The sequence below is a fragment of the Triticum urartu genome, chromosome 4A, assembly GCF_056163025.1.
Source record: "Triticum urartu cultivar PI428250 chromosome 4A, HENAU_Tu73, whole genome shotgun sequence".
NCBI classification, from domain to species: Eukaryota; Viridiplantae; Streptophyta; class Magnoliopsida; order Poales; family Poaceae; genus Triticum; species Triticum urartu.
This window is the reverse complement of record NC_141876.1, coordinates 429,447,163-429,461,585: the sequence shown is the minus strand read 5'-3', so window position 1 is coordinate 429,461,585 and position 14,423 is coordinate 429,447,163. Positions and strand designations below refer to the sequence as shown.

Below are 14,423 nucleotides of genomic sequence, written 5' to 3'. Positions count from 1 at the left end.
GAGGGCAGAACATACAATCATACTTTTCTTTCTCCTAAGGTTAACCTATTCGGATTCAGTACCTTCAACTGGGGAATTGGAAACCCTCATTGTCACAATTGCTAAGTTGGATGACTAAGAGCATGTACAATAATGACATATGGATATAGATGTCTCATGAGAAAAAGTAGCTTGAGGCAACTACATTGATTTATTTCTCTCCAACATAAGCTACTACTAGTGAGGCTCATTAAGAAATAGAAAATAGAAACTTTAATACATACTAGAAGAATTGGGGCGCTTTGCTGCGCCGTCGGCGTTTTTATATTTCTTAAAAGAATACCCACTCTGTTTCAAAATATAAATTATATTATTTTTAAAAAAAGTCAAACCTTTTACCTTTGATCAAATTTGTAGAAAATATATCAAATCGATATGATTAGATTCATCATGAAATGAATTTCCATACTTTCTTGTTTAATATTGTGGATACCGATATTTTTCACTCTAAACTTGGTAACTTTCTTAGAATTCAACTTTCCAAAAAATTGAAACCCTTATATTTTGAACTAATGGAATATTTAGTTTGCCGGGTGGGGGAGACATGTAGTGTGGTGATTTTGATGGCCTTTCGTGGTGTGATTATGTGTTATCCGCTAACTAACCTATATTTACGTGAGGGAATTTCTACATCGACGGCAGAATGTACTATATTGGTGTTACACTCTCACATGATGGCACTTTTTTTAAGGTGGTGAAAGGGTGCGCAGAATTGATATGTTTTTGTACGCCTATTGTTACTTATTGATTTGGGAGGTTGTTGGCACGGTCAAATTCATAAACCAAATTCAAAATTTAATACCTCAATTGAATGAAAGAATTTCAAAATCAGGGAACATAGTGAATTTAAAGAATTGAATGAAAAAGCTCCTTGAGAAATTGTTGACCCGATCAAAATCAAGTTATCCAATTGTAAATTGTAGACTTCAACTATTTGTGTGGCCTTCGAAATTAGGAAGCATAGTGTATAGTATAAAAGAATTGAATGAAAGAGTGTTGACAAATTGTTGACTGTCAAAATTGGGTCAAATTGGAGACCTCAATTTAATGTTGGCTCTTCAAAACTAGGGAATCTAGTGTCACAGAGAATATACAAAAATTGAAATGAGAGTGTTGAGAAATTATCGACTCGCTCAAAATCGCGTGACCCTTCAATTAAAGACCTCAGTTGAATGTTGACTGTTTAAAACTAGGAAGAATAGTGTTATAGTATATAGTATAAAAGCATTGAACGAGAGAGTGTTAGAAATTGTTGACTCGATCAAAATTAAGTGATCCAATTTTAATTGAAGACCTCAATTGAATGTTGACTTTTAAAACTAGGGAGCATAGTGTTATATATGATACGATGCATCTTTATTTTTTATTTCAACTTTCTTAGCTTTTTACATTCGATCACACTTTTTCTCTCAATTACCTGTCTCTTGCGGAGGATTCTGCTTCCCTATCCAAACCTACTTTTTCTGACATCTTATCCTACATGACATGTGGGGCATCACCATAAGATTATGCATTGGCTATGCCCTAATAATTGGCCTAATTTAATCTATACTATGCTCACTTGCCGGTGACAAACCAAAATAAGATAAAAAGTAAAGTCGTTTTAAAAGTGTGAGTAGTGTCAAAAAGTTCAGATGGAGATAAACGATTTCAATACTTTGCTAATCATGTTATTTTAAAGAAGTCTTTGACACAGTGGCTTCTGAAATACGAGCTTAAAATAATTTTTTTGCTACTCCGGTCAATTCAAATTCATTGACGCAGCTTTAGTACAATTTAGATGACCTACCTAGAGTTTTGTGAATTCCATTCAAACAAGTCGGGCGACTGGGCCCATGGCGTGAGGACCCACCCAACGCCGTGTCGTCCTTCCGGGTAACGCGTATCGCCACGCGGCAGCGGCGAATGGACCCCCTGCGGCCGTTCTTTTTTCTCTCTCTCTTTTCTTCCCAAGGAACCTGCCATTCTTTTCTCTCGTTATTATTCGTTTCTTCCCCACTTCCTCCTCCTCCTCCTCCCACGAGAGGAGAGATCCTTGGTCTGCTGCCCGCCGAGCCGAGCGTGGGAGGCCGCGAAGATGCTCGACATCCAGAAGCGGCGCGTCCAGCTTCTGCTCTTCGTCGCCGGCGTGCTCGCCCTCAGCATGACAGGCATGCTCCCCGATCCGCCCTCCGTTTTTTTTTTCAATTACTGTTAACCAGTTCGTCGAGCGAGCAGGTGAATACTTCTTCGTAGAGCGGCGGATCACTGCGCGCGCTTGCGCGTGTAGTTTTGGCGCCTTTCGGCCTTTGATTCGGCGATTTTGGGTGGTGGGGGTTGTTTCCTAGTGAAGAAGAAGTGGGTGCGCATTTGGCTGGTTTCGAGTGGGATGCGTCTGATCTTGGGTTTCTAGACGACGGTAATTGCTACGAAGAGCGAATGACTCGGTCAATTGGAGGTATACTTCGTAGGTCTGGGTTGATGTGGGCGGTAGAATTTGAAGTGTGAGTGCCTTAATTCAGAAAGCCATAGATTTCGAGTGAAGTCGGTACTAACTTGTTAAGGATTGATTGCTTAACTGCTTATAAGATGGTGATTAGCCTCTGCTCATAAGGTTAAGTTGAACAAAAAATAAGAACAACTGAACACTGTCTAGCATGGTTGGTAGTTCATACTGATTGATTCATGAAAACACTTTATATATATGAACAAACAGTCTGTCTGTCTCAGGGCTTGAAGGCAGCGGTGCATGCTCGCGTACTGTTATGACGAAGAACTTGGAGTAGCAATTTTTTTGTCAGTTATATCGTTGTATTTAACTGGGACAGTGATTCTGTCTGGTACCATGAGTGTTCACATGCACAATTTACCCACATGTTTCGCTTACTCGAAAATTCCCGCATACTGGGGGCTTGGCAAATGTTTGGAGTGCATTGGTGGCTGAAGCCATGGATGCAATTCATCATGTAAGTTTCTTCGATGGGATGGATAAAGTCACCCTGGAGACCGATTCCCTTGTGCTAAAAAATGTTGTGACTAGCAATGCTCTGGACCTGTCGGAGAGTTGTGCGCTGGTGAAGGAGCTCAGGAGTAGCATCTTTTATTTTGCTTTCATTTGATAACTGTGATGTTGATTTGATTTCATCCCACAATAGTGTAACAAGTAGTGCATTTACTTGCAGCTAAGGATTGTATCAGGGATTTGGATGACCATGTACTGTGGACATCCAGTTTTCCTGCTGATATATCTTGTGTGGCTACTAGCGTTTTTGCTATGTGCTCATGCTGATGTCTTCCTCTCAGAATTAACAAATAAAAGATCTCCATACTAAATTTTCAATCACTGGATCTATGAGTCTTACATTCTTTTGGAAAGGTAACTCTTGCCCTGTTGCTAAGTTGACATATGGGCAAGCCATGATCTTGTAGAAAATGGCCGTATTGTAAGAATTATAAGGCACATTGATAGTTTAACATGGTATGCTATTGAATTGATATTGCTCTTGACATCCAAATTTTCTCCTAGATAGTATCTGATGATTTCATTTTGGAGAAGTAAGCCGGATGTATGTCTTTGTAAATTAAGCTTAATCAAAATTTGCAATTTGCAGCTGAGAAGTGCAGGGAACTTGTCGGAAAGGAGGCTGCATCAAAGAGTGGGCAGTTCACATTCATGAACTGTTTCGATATGGGGTCGGGCAGCCTTGCATGCGCAGGGAAGGAGGGGGTGAAGCTGTATGTGAACAACCTGCGAAGCGCACACATAGAAACCGTGCGGCAGCGAGCCCTTGAGAAAGCGTTGGCTGATGCTTTGACAGAAGGCCTGAGTCCTGCTGAGGCAGCCAAGCAAGCTCAGAAGATCGGGGCAAAAGCGACGAAGGTGGCCGCTCGTCAAGCGAAGAGGATATTGGGGCCGATAATTTCCTGTGGCTGGGACTTCTTCGAGGCAATGTACTTTGGCGGAAGCATGACAGAAGGTTTCCTCCGGGGCATGGGCACCTTATTCGGAACCTATGCGGGTGGTTTCCATGGCGAGGAGAGGCTGGGAAAGCTTGGCTATCTCGTTGGAAGCCAGCTAGGCAGCTGGGGTGGGGGAAGAATCGGACTGATGGTCTATGATGTCATCAACGGGTTGAACTACATGCTTGAGTTTGTCCGTCCAGAGGAGTATCGATCATCATCTTACGCAGCAGAAGAGGGCTCAGAGTATGCAGATAACTACAGAAGTTCGTCTTACGTATCAGAAGAGGGCTCAGAGTATGCAGATAACTACAGAAGTCGCGAAGGATATGAGCCAACATACAGTGAGACGCCAGAAGAGGCGCAGGCGGAGGAGGATTCGGGGGGTTTCAGCTTGTTCTGAAACTGCAAGCTTGGATATCAGCCGACTTACACCGGGATGGCAGCAGGCCAGCAAGCAGCACTTGTACTGAACTTGTTTTTGCATGTCTAGATGGGGAAGTGATTCTTCTCTGTGATTCTTGTATGGCCATTGTGTATAATAGAAACATTTGCATGCAACCACGGCTCTGGCTGCATGGTCTAAAGAGCTAAACATGAACAAAGAACACATCTGGAGTATCTTGTAGCATACTTGGGGAACACAGGTCTCTAGAGTGAATTTGCTGTATACGTGTCTGTCAGTTCGTTTATAATTTAATTTAACATAGTTGGGCAGATGCCCCTTCATTTAGCAAGAATATCTTCAGGATTAGCTCCTTTCTACTCTTTTTTTTTTTTTGACTTGTTGCACAATTTATTTGCAGTTTGCTTCACACCTCGTTAACTTATCTCTACTATCAATATCAAAGGGGAGTCTATAGTCGTCGTGATCAGGAAAAGATAAACTGGAATCCCGGAACCAATCATTTGTCCAGTGTCACCGTTTGGTCAGCTCATGCCGCAAGCAACCCGACATCGCCGCATAAACTTCCGCAAAAGTTTCGTGAAATGTCGATAGCATGACTCCATTCCGAGTAAAGTCGGAGCAGATTCCAGTTAGTGATGGTTGGACCTGGATGTACTTTGTTGTTTCTAGTGTTTTTTGTACTGCCACGACGGATGATGAACAGGTCAGAAGTTTTCTCGCAAAAAAAAAATCAACCCAAAGCGTACTATACTAGTTCTGTGTGTTTGAAAAATGTATTGAACATTTTTATATTTAAGAGATCTTTTTAGGTTGAAGCATTTTTCAAAAGGGGCCAAAATATCTTTTTGTCCACCAAAGAAAAGGTATCCCACCATCCGTCCTGCACTATTCTATGCTATCTACTACGTGTACTTGTATAGAAGAAGCAGGGAGGGAGGCCGAGAAATCATGTCCGCCCTTTCCATCCTCCACAGGGCTTGCCTCCGACTCGCCCTGCTCCCGCTCCCGCTCGCGCCTCTGCGCGCTCCCCTTCGCTCCTCTACTCTTCCGCGGCCGCTCCGCCTGCCTCGCCGGGCCGCCATGAGCTCCGCCGCCTCCAGGATGTCCCACATCGCCGCCGCCGCAGCCTCCGGGGAGTCCAATCAGCCGGCGGCGGCGGATGCGTCGGGATTGGGCCAGGAAGACGACGGTCGGTGCTGCTTGCTTTTTCTTCTTGGACACTTGGTTGATTTCGATTGTTACTTCGCGTCGTTTAGTGGATTGGGCTGCTTTGGCGGGGGAGAGACTGGAGCTCTGCTCTTGGATCGGTTCCTGGAAACATACTAGTACTAGTTGTCTTCAGTTATGATCTGGATACTGGATTGCTCTTTATGGGTTGGTAGTGTATAATTTAGATTAATCCGACTTGTTCTGGTAGAGATCACATCACATGCCCTCTCTAGCTCACTTCAGTTATCATGATTCGGCTTGCTCGTCATACGACTGTTAAAGCTAGACTAGATGGATCAGCCTGACCTTTGCTCCTTATCATGCTGTGTTTAGCTTAGTAAGAGACTCTTTAAGAGAGCATGTGGTTTGATGTCTCAAGTTCTCTTGTTCTGCTTACACGAGGAATGCATATAACCCTAGAACTGTTTCAACAGGTTTATGATAGTGGTGCTTTTGCTTTTCAAGGAAATAATTTAGCAGCTTTACTTCTAGGAGTTAAATGTAAATGTATGGGTTCTGGGGCATTGCCTAATTACTGGTGTTGATACACAAACATGATTCTTAGGGATGGGTGGGTGGGGTGTAAATGGTTTCTTTGAATGGAGCTGTATTTTTGTGTGCACTGTGAAGATCTCTGCATAAAGTGCTGTTTGAGCTGCCCTTGTCCTGGGTTTAACTGTCAGAAAGTATAATGCAGACTAGTGGTACAGTGAACAGTAAACGTATTTGCGTATCATGCAGATCTTTCACTGGGCTACCGCCTTCCCCCCAAAGAAATACAGGACATTGTTGATGCACCACCACTTCCTGTTTTGTCGTTCTCACCAAGCAAAGACAAGATTCTATTTCTCAAACGTCGAGCGCTTCCACCACTATCTGATCTCGCAAAGCCTGAGGAGAAACTTGCTGGTGTGAGGATTGATGGCCATTCTAATACTAGAAGTCGAATGTACGTACTGTTCATGCTTTCCCCGAAATTTCTGTCGTATTATTCCGTTTCACTTTTTAACAAGTTCATTATTACGCTTTACATCATGCCATCATTGGAAATCTGATTAACCTAATTTGTAGGTCTTCCTACACTGGAATAGGTATCCATAAGCTAATGGATGATGGAACTTTGGGCCCAGAGAAGGAGGTCCATGGATACCCTGAAGGAGCAAAGATTAATTTTGTTACCTGGTAAATTTCCAGATTTTTGTATCAAAGTAACTTCTATCATTTCATGGGTACTTATTTGTACTGGATTACATCAATCTTGACTTCATGTATTGAATAATGTGAATTAGGTCACATGATGGTCGTAATCTATCATTCAGTGTTCGAGTTGAAGAGGTAATTGGTTGGATTGGCTTTGTAATAGGGATAGTTGTTATGTCTCATTGATTAGCTATAACAGATTCTTATCCAAACAGGAGGACAACAAAATCAGCAAGCTAAGGGTATGGATTGCGGACGTGGAATCTGGAGAAGCACGGCCACTTTTTAAATCTCCTGATATATACTTGAATGCTATCTTTGACAGGTAATAAACTTCATAATTCCATGCCTCCTATTTACTATTCCTACTTCCAAATAATTGTTTCTACTATTTTGCAGCTTTGTATGGGTTGATAACTCTACTTTGTTAGTCTGCACTATCCCTGTATCACGTGGAGCTCTACCACAGAAGCCATCAGTTCCATCTGGTCCAAAAATTCAGTCTAATGAGACAAAGAATGTGGTCCAAGTGAGAACATTCCAGGATCTTCTGAAAGATGAATATGATGCTGATTTATTTGATTACTATGCAACCTCACAGCTCATGTTGGTCTCTTTGGATGGAACTGTGAAGCCAATGGGGCCTCCTGCTGTATACACATCCATTGATCCATCACCAGATGACAAATATTTGATGCTTTCTTCTATCCACCGTCCATATTCCTATATTGTACCCTGTGGAAGGTTTCCAAAGAGAGTTGAATTATGGACTGCAGATGGTAAGTTTATTAGGGAACTTTGTGACTTGCCCCTTGCAGAGGACATACCAATTGCGACGAGCAGCGTGCGCAAGGGAAAACGTTCAATCTATTGGAGGCCAGACAAACCTTCAACTTTGTATTGGTACGCAGAACAGCACCCAAAACATTAGTTTTTTGTTTGAAACTTCAAAATAGAATCTGGATACCTGATGCATGCAAATCATTCAAACTATTAGATCTTCTGTGTACAAGCTTTGCTCTATGGTGCAAGTTTGGACAGTCAAGAACATCTTTTATTTGTCAATACTCCATATCACAAATAAGTGGTGTATTGGACATGTCTTAAGTCAAACTTAAAATTGACCAAATATTGTTCTGAATACGTAGACCAAGTATATTCTTAATATAATAATTTTCTTGTGTTTTGTGCATATAATATAGTAAAAAAATAGTGGTCAAAGGCAATCTTGAAGACCGTGTCAGTCTCCAAAACGTCACCTATTTGACATATGGAGGGAGTTTATATAATATGTCAGTGTGCTTATGTCTTATTCCTTGTTCTAACTGGGTTAGTTTATCCTTCTTTTTCTTAGGGTGGAGACACAGGATGGTGGAGATGCAAAGGTTGAAGTTTCACCACGTGACATTGTTTACATGGAAAATGCTGAGCCCATAAATGGCGAACAACCAGAAATCCTACATAAACTTGACCTCCGATATGGGTATGTTCTCTGAACTTCCATTTATCTACTCAAGTAGGACTGGAAATCTTTGTTTCACTGCACGACGTTATGGTTAAGCTTTGTGCTTTGACATAGGGCATTACTGCTAGCAGGAAATTTCAAATATAGAGTACTGGTGTAAAATCATCCATATAAAATTGTACATAGGAAGTCCTAATCCAAATCAGCTATTCTTTTTACAACGTCCTATCATTTTTTTTTCATCTTGTGTGCCAAGTAATTAATTATTCCCACTTTACTCTCTCTCTTGCTTTCATTCTGTTGGTACAGAGGAATCTCTTGGTGTGATGAATCTCTTGCTTTGGTGTATGAATCATGGTACAAAACTCGGAAAACAAGAACATGGGTGGTTGCTCCAGACAAGAAAGATGTCAGTCCGCGCATTTTATTTGACAGATCTTCAGAAGATGTGTACTCTGATCCTGGCTCACCAATGCTGCGAAGAACTGCCATGGGAACATATGTTATTGCAAAAGTTAATAAACAAGATGGAAGTACTTACCTCTTGCTGAATGGAATGGGTGCCACACCAGAAGGAAACGTTCCATTCCTTGACTTGTTTGATATGTATGTCCAATTGTCCATATCCATTAATGATTTCATTTGTTTTGTACTCCCTCCGCAAAGAAATATAAGAGCGTTTATAGATCACTAAAGTAGTGATCTAAACGCTCTTATATTTTCTTTAGAGGGAGTGCCATGCATTCTAGATGCCAGCTGATGCCTTTATTTTTGTTTTTGCAGAAATACTGGAAGTAAAGAGCGAATATGGGAAAGTGACAAGGAAAAATACTTTGAAACTGTTGTTGCCTTGATGTCAGACAAAATTGATGGGGACCTTCCCCTTGATCAGTTAAAGATACTTACATCAAAAGAATCAAAAACAGAAAATACACAATATTACCTACAAATTTGGCCGGAAAAGAAGCAAGTGCAGATTACAAAGTTTCCCCACCCATACCCCCAGCTTGCTTCATTGTATAAGGAAATGATAAGGTACCAGCGCAAAGATGGGGTTCAACTAACAGCAAAGTTGTATCTACCTCCAGGTTATGATCAATCAAAAGATGGACCTTTGCCATGTTTAGTTTGGTCATACCCTGGTGAGTTTAAAAGCAAAGATGCTGCGGGACAAGTACGTGGTTCCCCTAATGAGTTTTCAGGGATTGGTGCTACATCTCCTCTTCTTTGGTTGGCTAGAGGGTATTATTTCTCTTCTTGCTATTCAAGGAAAAAACACATGCCATTTATTTCCTATTGTTGTTTCTCATGACAAAAACCTGATTCGCTCCCTTAACCTCCAAATCTAGCCTAAGTTAAAATTTGATGCACTTCTTCCGAATATGTTTCTTTCTGGCACATAGTCTCACTCAACACACTTTGGTTTGCAGGTTTGCTATTCTTTCAGGTCCGACAATTCCGATTGTTGGTGAAGGTGATGTAGAGGCGAACGACAGGTGTTTTTGTTATTTCTGCCCTATTGCATTTCCTTCTATATGTCCGAGATTGTGAACTATACCACACTTGTGCCATGGAACTAATTCTATTGTGAATGCAAATTGTTTTGTAGTTATGTGGAACAACTAGTAACTAGTGCAGAGGCTGCCGTCGAGGAAGTTGTCAGGAGAGGGGTGAGCATTTCGTAATTCTTTTTGTGAGCCTTTGTGGGCAATGACTTCTAAGGGTTTGGTATGATATCTTCTATCACTTTTCTATAGGTGGTTCATCCTGATAAAATTGCTGTTGGTGGTCATTCGTATGGTGCATTCATGACAGCAAATCTCTTAGCTCATGCTCCTCATCTTTTCTGCTGCGGAATTGCTCGTTCTGGAGCTTACAACAGGACCTTAACTCCATTTGGTTTTCAGGTACACACTAATGCTGAATGGGTAACTGCCAATCTGGTGCAGGTTTTAGTTTTTCAGTCTTTCTTAACCGCCTGCATTGTTCTGCAGAATGAGGACAGAACACTTTGGGAGGCAACTAACACCTATGTGGAGATGAGCCCTTTCATGTCGGCTAACAAAATCAAGAGACCAATATTACTTATTCATGGGGAGCAAGACAACAATTCTGGAACACTGACAATGCAGGTGAAGTCCTAAGCATCAACTTAATTTTAACCTGTGACTGTAAGATAACAGTCATTTTGCAGAAGGGTTAGTGGTGTTCAACTTTGAACTACTGCTCCCACCTCTTTTGTTTGAATACTTTTAATCACAAATTCATTTAGGTGTGCATAGTTTATCTTGCAAATATATTTGTTTTTCATGTGGAATCTCACTAGTAGTTGTATAATCGACCAAGCTGCTAAATTGATAGGCATAGTGTAAACAGACACTGTACCAAGACCCTAAGAAATTTGATTTGTTGTTCCAGGTTTTGCGTAAATGTAATTGTCTACCTACCTCCTGCATCTTACATAGTAAAGTAATACTCGGGTTAACGTTGCCTGAAATGCACTGTCTTTTGAGAGAAGCAAAATCTGTGCATTGTTATGGGTTGATGTTTTGTCCTAATGTTCATACGATTGTTTATTTCCCGGTGTATAGCTAATTAGCTGTTTTATTTGGAGGATAGTTTTGTATCACCTAACCTTGATATTTCAATTACAGTCGGACCGATTCTTCAATGCGTTGAAGGGTCATGGTGTACAGTCTCGTTTGGTAATACTTCCTTTTGAAAGCCATGGGTACTCTGCCAGGGAGAGCATTATGCACGTGCTTTGGGAGTCTGACAGGTGGCTGCAGAAGTACTGTGTAAACGGCACTAGCAAGGCTGATTCAGAGACAGCAGCTGATGGAGAAAGTAAAAAATTGGCAGCCAGTGGTGGTGGAGCAGCATCTGAAGGTCTAAGCTCCGACGGATTCTCATCAATCCCACGATCGCTTCTGTGGTAACTTCTTATTGCTGCTTTTCTTATGATGCTAAAATCCATTTCGTTGCTTACTCACCATCTCATCCATTTCCTTATCGACGCCAAATCATATTTAAACAAATGAATTTCAGCAGCTTGTTATTTTATGTAGCTTATTATAGAATTAACATCTCACTCAGTTAGGTGTGCATCCCGTCCATGTTAACATTTGTATGTTTATTACGATGTATGCTTCAGTAAAAAAGGTGATGAATTCTTTTCGTGTCGTTCAGATCAACTACTGTTAAGATGTACGGGAAATAAAATCATCTCTGGACAGCATGCACAGGCCAAAAGGAAAATAAAATGTGCTGCCGAACTTGTATGAACCTGTGCTTCTTCCAGGCTTAAGACTGGATGGCCATTGTATTTTGACTGCATTTCCGCAGAAGGTGATTGTTCCATAGATTGGTGGGGGTTAAGGAAAGCTTCACATTGTCGGATATTGCGCCCTGGCTGAATTCTCAACTGTAATTTTGTTGGTGGGGACGCCCAAGATACTGTAATTTTGTACCCACTTAGCGACAATGTACAGGTGTAGACTAGTGCGTACCATTACCAAAACAGTCGCTGCGTGCAGTGTTCTATTGTTTGACCGCGGAAATAAATTTATGATGGAGAACAGCTTAATATGTTGGCGTTTGAGATTACTGAACTGAAACAATCAGTGAAGTTCATGTCCTGCTCATTCTACTGTTCTTCGGTGAAGTCCTTGGCAGCGTGTCCAAATGAAACGTAATCACTAAGGGCAACTCCAATGCCGGATCACCAAATTGGAAACATCCGAATTAATCTCTCGTACATGAGGGCAACTATAACGTGGATCATCAAATCGAACACACCCAAATGAAATGTAATCTCTAGGACATAAGGGGCAATTCACATGGATCACCAAATCCGATACATAAGGGCAACTCCAACGTGGATCATCAAATCATACACACCCAATCTCTAGTACATAAGGGGCAATTCACGCGGATCACCAAATCCGATACATAAGGGCAACTTATGCGGATCATCAAATTGGACACACTAAACGTCCACGGACACTTTCAAAAACAAAACACCGGACATACTAAACGCCCGTAGACACATTTAAAAATAGTTGGTGGACACGTTCCAAAAACAGCGGGTGGACGCTCTTTATTTTTCGGAGACACGTCTAAAAATAGTTGATGGGCACGCTCTTTATTTCACACACTAAATGGCTGTGAACGGGTCCAAAAACAGTTGGTGGACGCTCTTTATTTCGCACACACTAATGCGAACACATCCGAATACAGTTGGTGGACGTTCTTTATTTCGGACAAATTAAACATGTGTGAACACTCAATACTTTCTCCGTCCGAAATTACTTTATTATACTACAATGGATGTATCTAGACGCAGTAGTGGTGCACGCTCTTTATTCAAAAGATAAAAAGCGACCTGGAGGAAAAATACATACTCCCTCCGTCCGGAAATATTTGTTTTAGGAATGGTTGTATCTAGACTTATTTTAGTTATAGATACATCCATTTTCAACCATTTCTAAGACAAATATTTCCGGACGGAGGAAGTACAAAATTAACGCTGTCCACTTCAACAGCCGGACGTGAACACGCCACAGCAGCAGAGGCATGAAACCAGCCATATTGGCATGGACGCGTGAAGCTTGCATGCATGCACAGCTTTGCCAGCTCCATCGATGAGTGCTCTAGACGGCAGCTACATATACCCCGTGCTCCTCGTTCCATAGCTCACCAAGCAGCCCGATCCACCACTCCACTCCACTCCACTCCTGTGCCTCAGAGTTCATCAAGTACTCGTCAGGTACCAGGTAAAATGGATGCCCAGAACAAGGAGGTCGACGCCCTGGTCCACAAGATCACCGGCCTCCACGCCGCCATCGCCAAGCTGCCGTCCCTCAGCCCATCCCCCGATGTCGACGCGCTCTTCACCGACCTGGTCACCGCGTGCGTGCCCCCGAGCCCCGTGGACGTGACCAAGCTCGGCCCGGAGGCGCAGGAGATGCGGGAGGGCCTCATCCGCCTCTGCTCCGAGGCCGAGGGGAAGCTGGAGGCGCACTACTCCTACATGCTCGCCGCCTTCGACAACCCGCTCGACCACCTCGGCATCTTCCCCTACTACAGCAACTACATCAACCTCAGCAAGCTCGAGTACGAGCTCCTGGCGCGCTACGTGCCCGGCGGCATCGCCCCGGCCCGCGTCGCCTTCATCGGCTCCGGCCCGCTGCCATTCAGCTCCTACGTCCTCGCCGCCCGTCACCTGCCCGACACCATGTTCGACAACTACGACCTGTGCGGCGCGGCCAACGACCGCGCGAGCAAGCTGTTCCGCGCCGACAAGGACGTGGGCGCCCGCATGTCTTTCCACACCGCCGACGTCGCGGACCTCGCTGGCGAGCTCGCCGCGTACGGCGTCGTCTTCCTGGCCGCGCTCGTGGGCATGGCTGCCGAGGACAAGGCCAAGGTGATTGCGCACCTCGGCGCGCATATGGCGGACGGGGCGGCCCTCGTCGTGCGCAGCGCGCACGGCGCGCGTGGGTTCCTGTACCCGATCGTCGATCCCCAGGACATCGGTCGCGGCGGGTTCGAGGTGCTGGCCGTGTGTCACCCCGACGACGACGTGGTGAACTCCGTCATCATCGCACAGAAGTCCAAGGACATGCATGCCAATGAACACCGCAACGGGCGTGGTGGACAGCACACACGGTGTTAGCAATAATCTTGCGTCAAGTTAGAAGATGGCATGTAGTAGTGAGTTCATGTACTAGTATCGTGGCTAAGAAAAAAGAAAAAGAAATACAGAGAAAGAGAGGCACGACACGTGTCTTTGGCAAAAGTTATTGTGTGCACGTCTCTGTCTTAATTTGATATAATTGATCATGTAGGCATAATTCCAACAAGTGGTATCAGAGCTAGGTCGATTTGAAGCCACGCTTGCCCCGGGGTCGCGACCCGATTAGCGCCTCGGGGCGGGCGATATGGTCGCTGGGTGGTGCAGCGACGATCAAGAGCGTGCCATGATGTTGTTGGGTGATGCAACGACGAGGAGGGATCTGGCGATCGTCATTCGGCGGAGCGACAAGGAGCGAGACGGCAGGCTGTCGTCGGGAAGGCGGTGGAAGATCGTTGACGGGAGCGGTGGTGCCGTGGTGCGGTGCCGGAAAGTCATCATCGTCATCATGTCCAGGTGCTCGTCTC

The 14,423-nt window shown here is 43.6% G+C and overlaps 3 protein-coding genes across 4 annotated transcripts; all 3 read left to right on the top strand.

Moving 5' to 3' along the window:
• Nucleotides 1–1,943: 1,943 nt before the first annotated feature.
• LOC125551900 (uncharacterized) lies at nt 1,944–4,711 on the top strand. The gene is made up of 2 exons (XM_048715294.2): nt 1,944–2,189; nt 3,630–4,711. Exons 1-2 carry the CDS (start codon nt 2,117–2,119, stop codon nt 4,379–4,381), a joined length of 825 nt encoding a protein of 274 aa, XP_048571251.1. The 5' UTR covers nt 1,944–2,116; the 3' UTR covers nt 4,382–4,711.
• A 571-nt stretch (nt 4,712–5,282) lies between these two features.
• Nucleotides 5,283–11,847, top strand: LOC125551905 (Prolyl oligopeptidase family protein). 2 transcript variants are annotated; one of them, XM_048715302.2, is made up of 15 exons: nt 5,284–5,576; nt 6,338–6,545; nt 6,668–6,778; nt 6,886–6,931; nt 7,012–7,121; nt 7,196–7,699; nt 8,151–8,279; nt 8,571–8,867; nt 9,045–9,503; nt 9,692–9,757; nt 9,871–9,931; nt 10,019–10,168; nt 10,256–10,393; nt 10,916–11,196; nt 11,451–11,847. In XM_048715302.2, coding segments are annotated over exons 1-15 (2,802 nt in total). In that variant the 5' UTR covers nt 5,284–5,335; the 3' UTR covers nt 11,452–11,847. The 2 variants fall into 2 exon arrangements, with proteins under 2 accessions (XP_048571257.1, XP_048571259.1); XM_048715300.2 differs by lacking the exon at nt 11,451–11,847 and having other exon boundaries at nt 5,283–5,576; nt 10,916–11,200.
• Nucleotides 11,848–12,975: 1,128 nt separating this feature from the next.
• NAS4 (nicotianamine synthase 4) lies at nt 12,976–14,103 on the top strand. Its single transcript, XM_048717558.2, has one exon. The coding sequence runs from the start codon at nt 13,042–13,044 to the stop codon at nt 13,936–13,938; it is 897 nt and encodes a 298-aa protein (XP_048573515.2). The 5' UTR covers nt 12,976–13,041; the 3' UTR covers nt 13,939–14,103.
• The last annotated feature ends 320 nt before the right edge of the window (nt 14,104–14,423 follow it).

Coding starts and splice junctions, on each gene's coding strand:
- LOC125551900 (XM_048715294.2), top strand. CDS start 2,117: ATGCTCGACATCCAGAAGCGGCGCGTCCAGCTTCTGCTCTTCGTCGCC. Junction 2,190..3,629: donor GCTCGCCCTCAGCATGACAG/GCATGCTCCCCG, acceptor TGCAATTTGCAG/CTGAGAAGTGCAGGGAACTT.
- LOC125551905 (XM_048715300.2), top strand. CDS start 5,336: ATGTCCGCCCTTTCCATCCTCCACAGGGCTTGCCTCCGACTCGCCCTG. Junction 6,779..6,885: donor AAGATTAATTTTGTTACCTG/GTAAATTTCCAG, acceptor AATGTGAATTAG/GTCACATGATGGTCGTAATC. Junction 6,932..7,011: donor TCAGTGTTCGAGTTGAAGAG/GTAATTGGTTGG, acceptor TTATCCAAACAG/GAGGACAACAAAATCAGCAA.
- NAS4 (XM_048717558.2), top strand. CDS start 13,042: ATGGATGCCCAGAACAAGGAGGTCGACGCCCTGGTCCACAAGATCACC.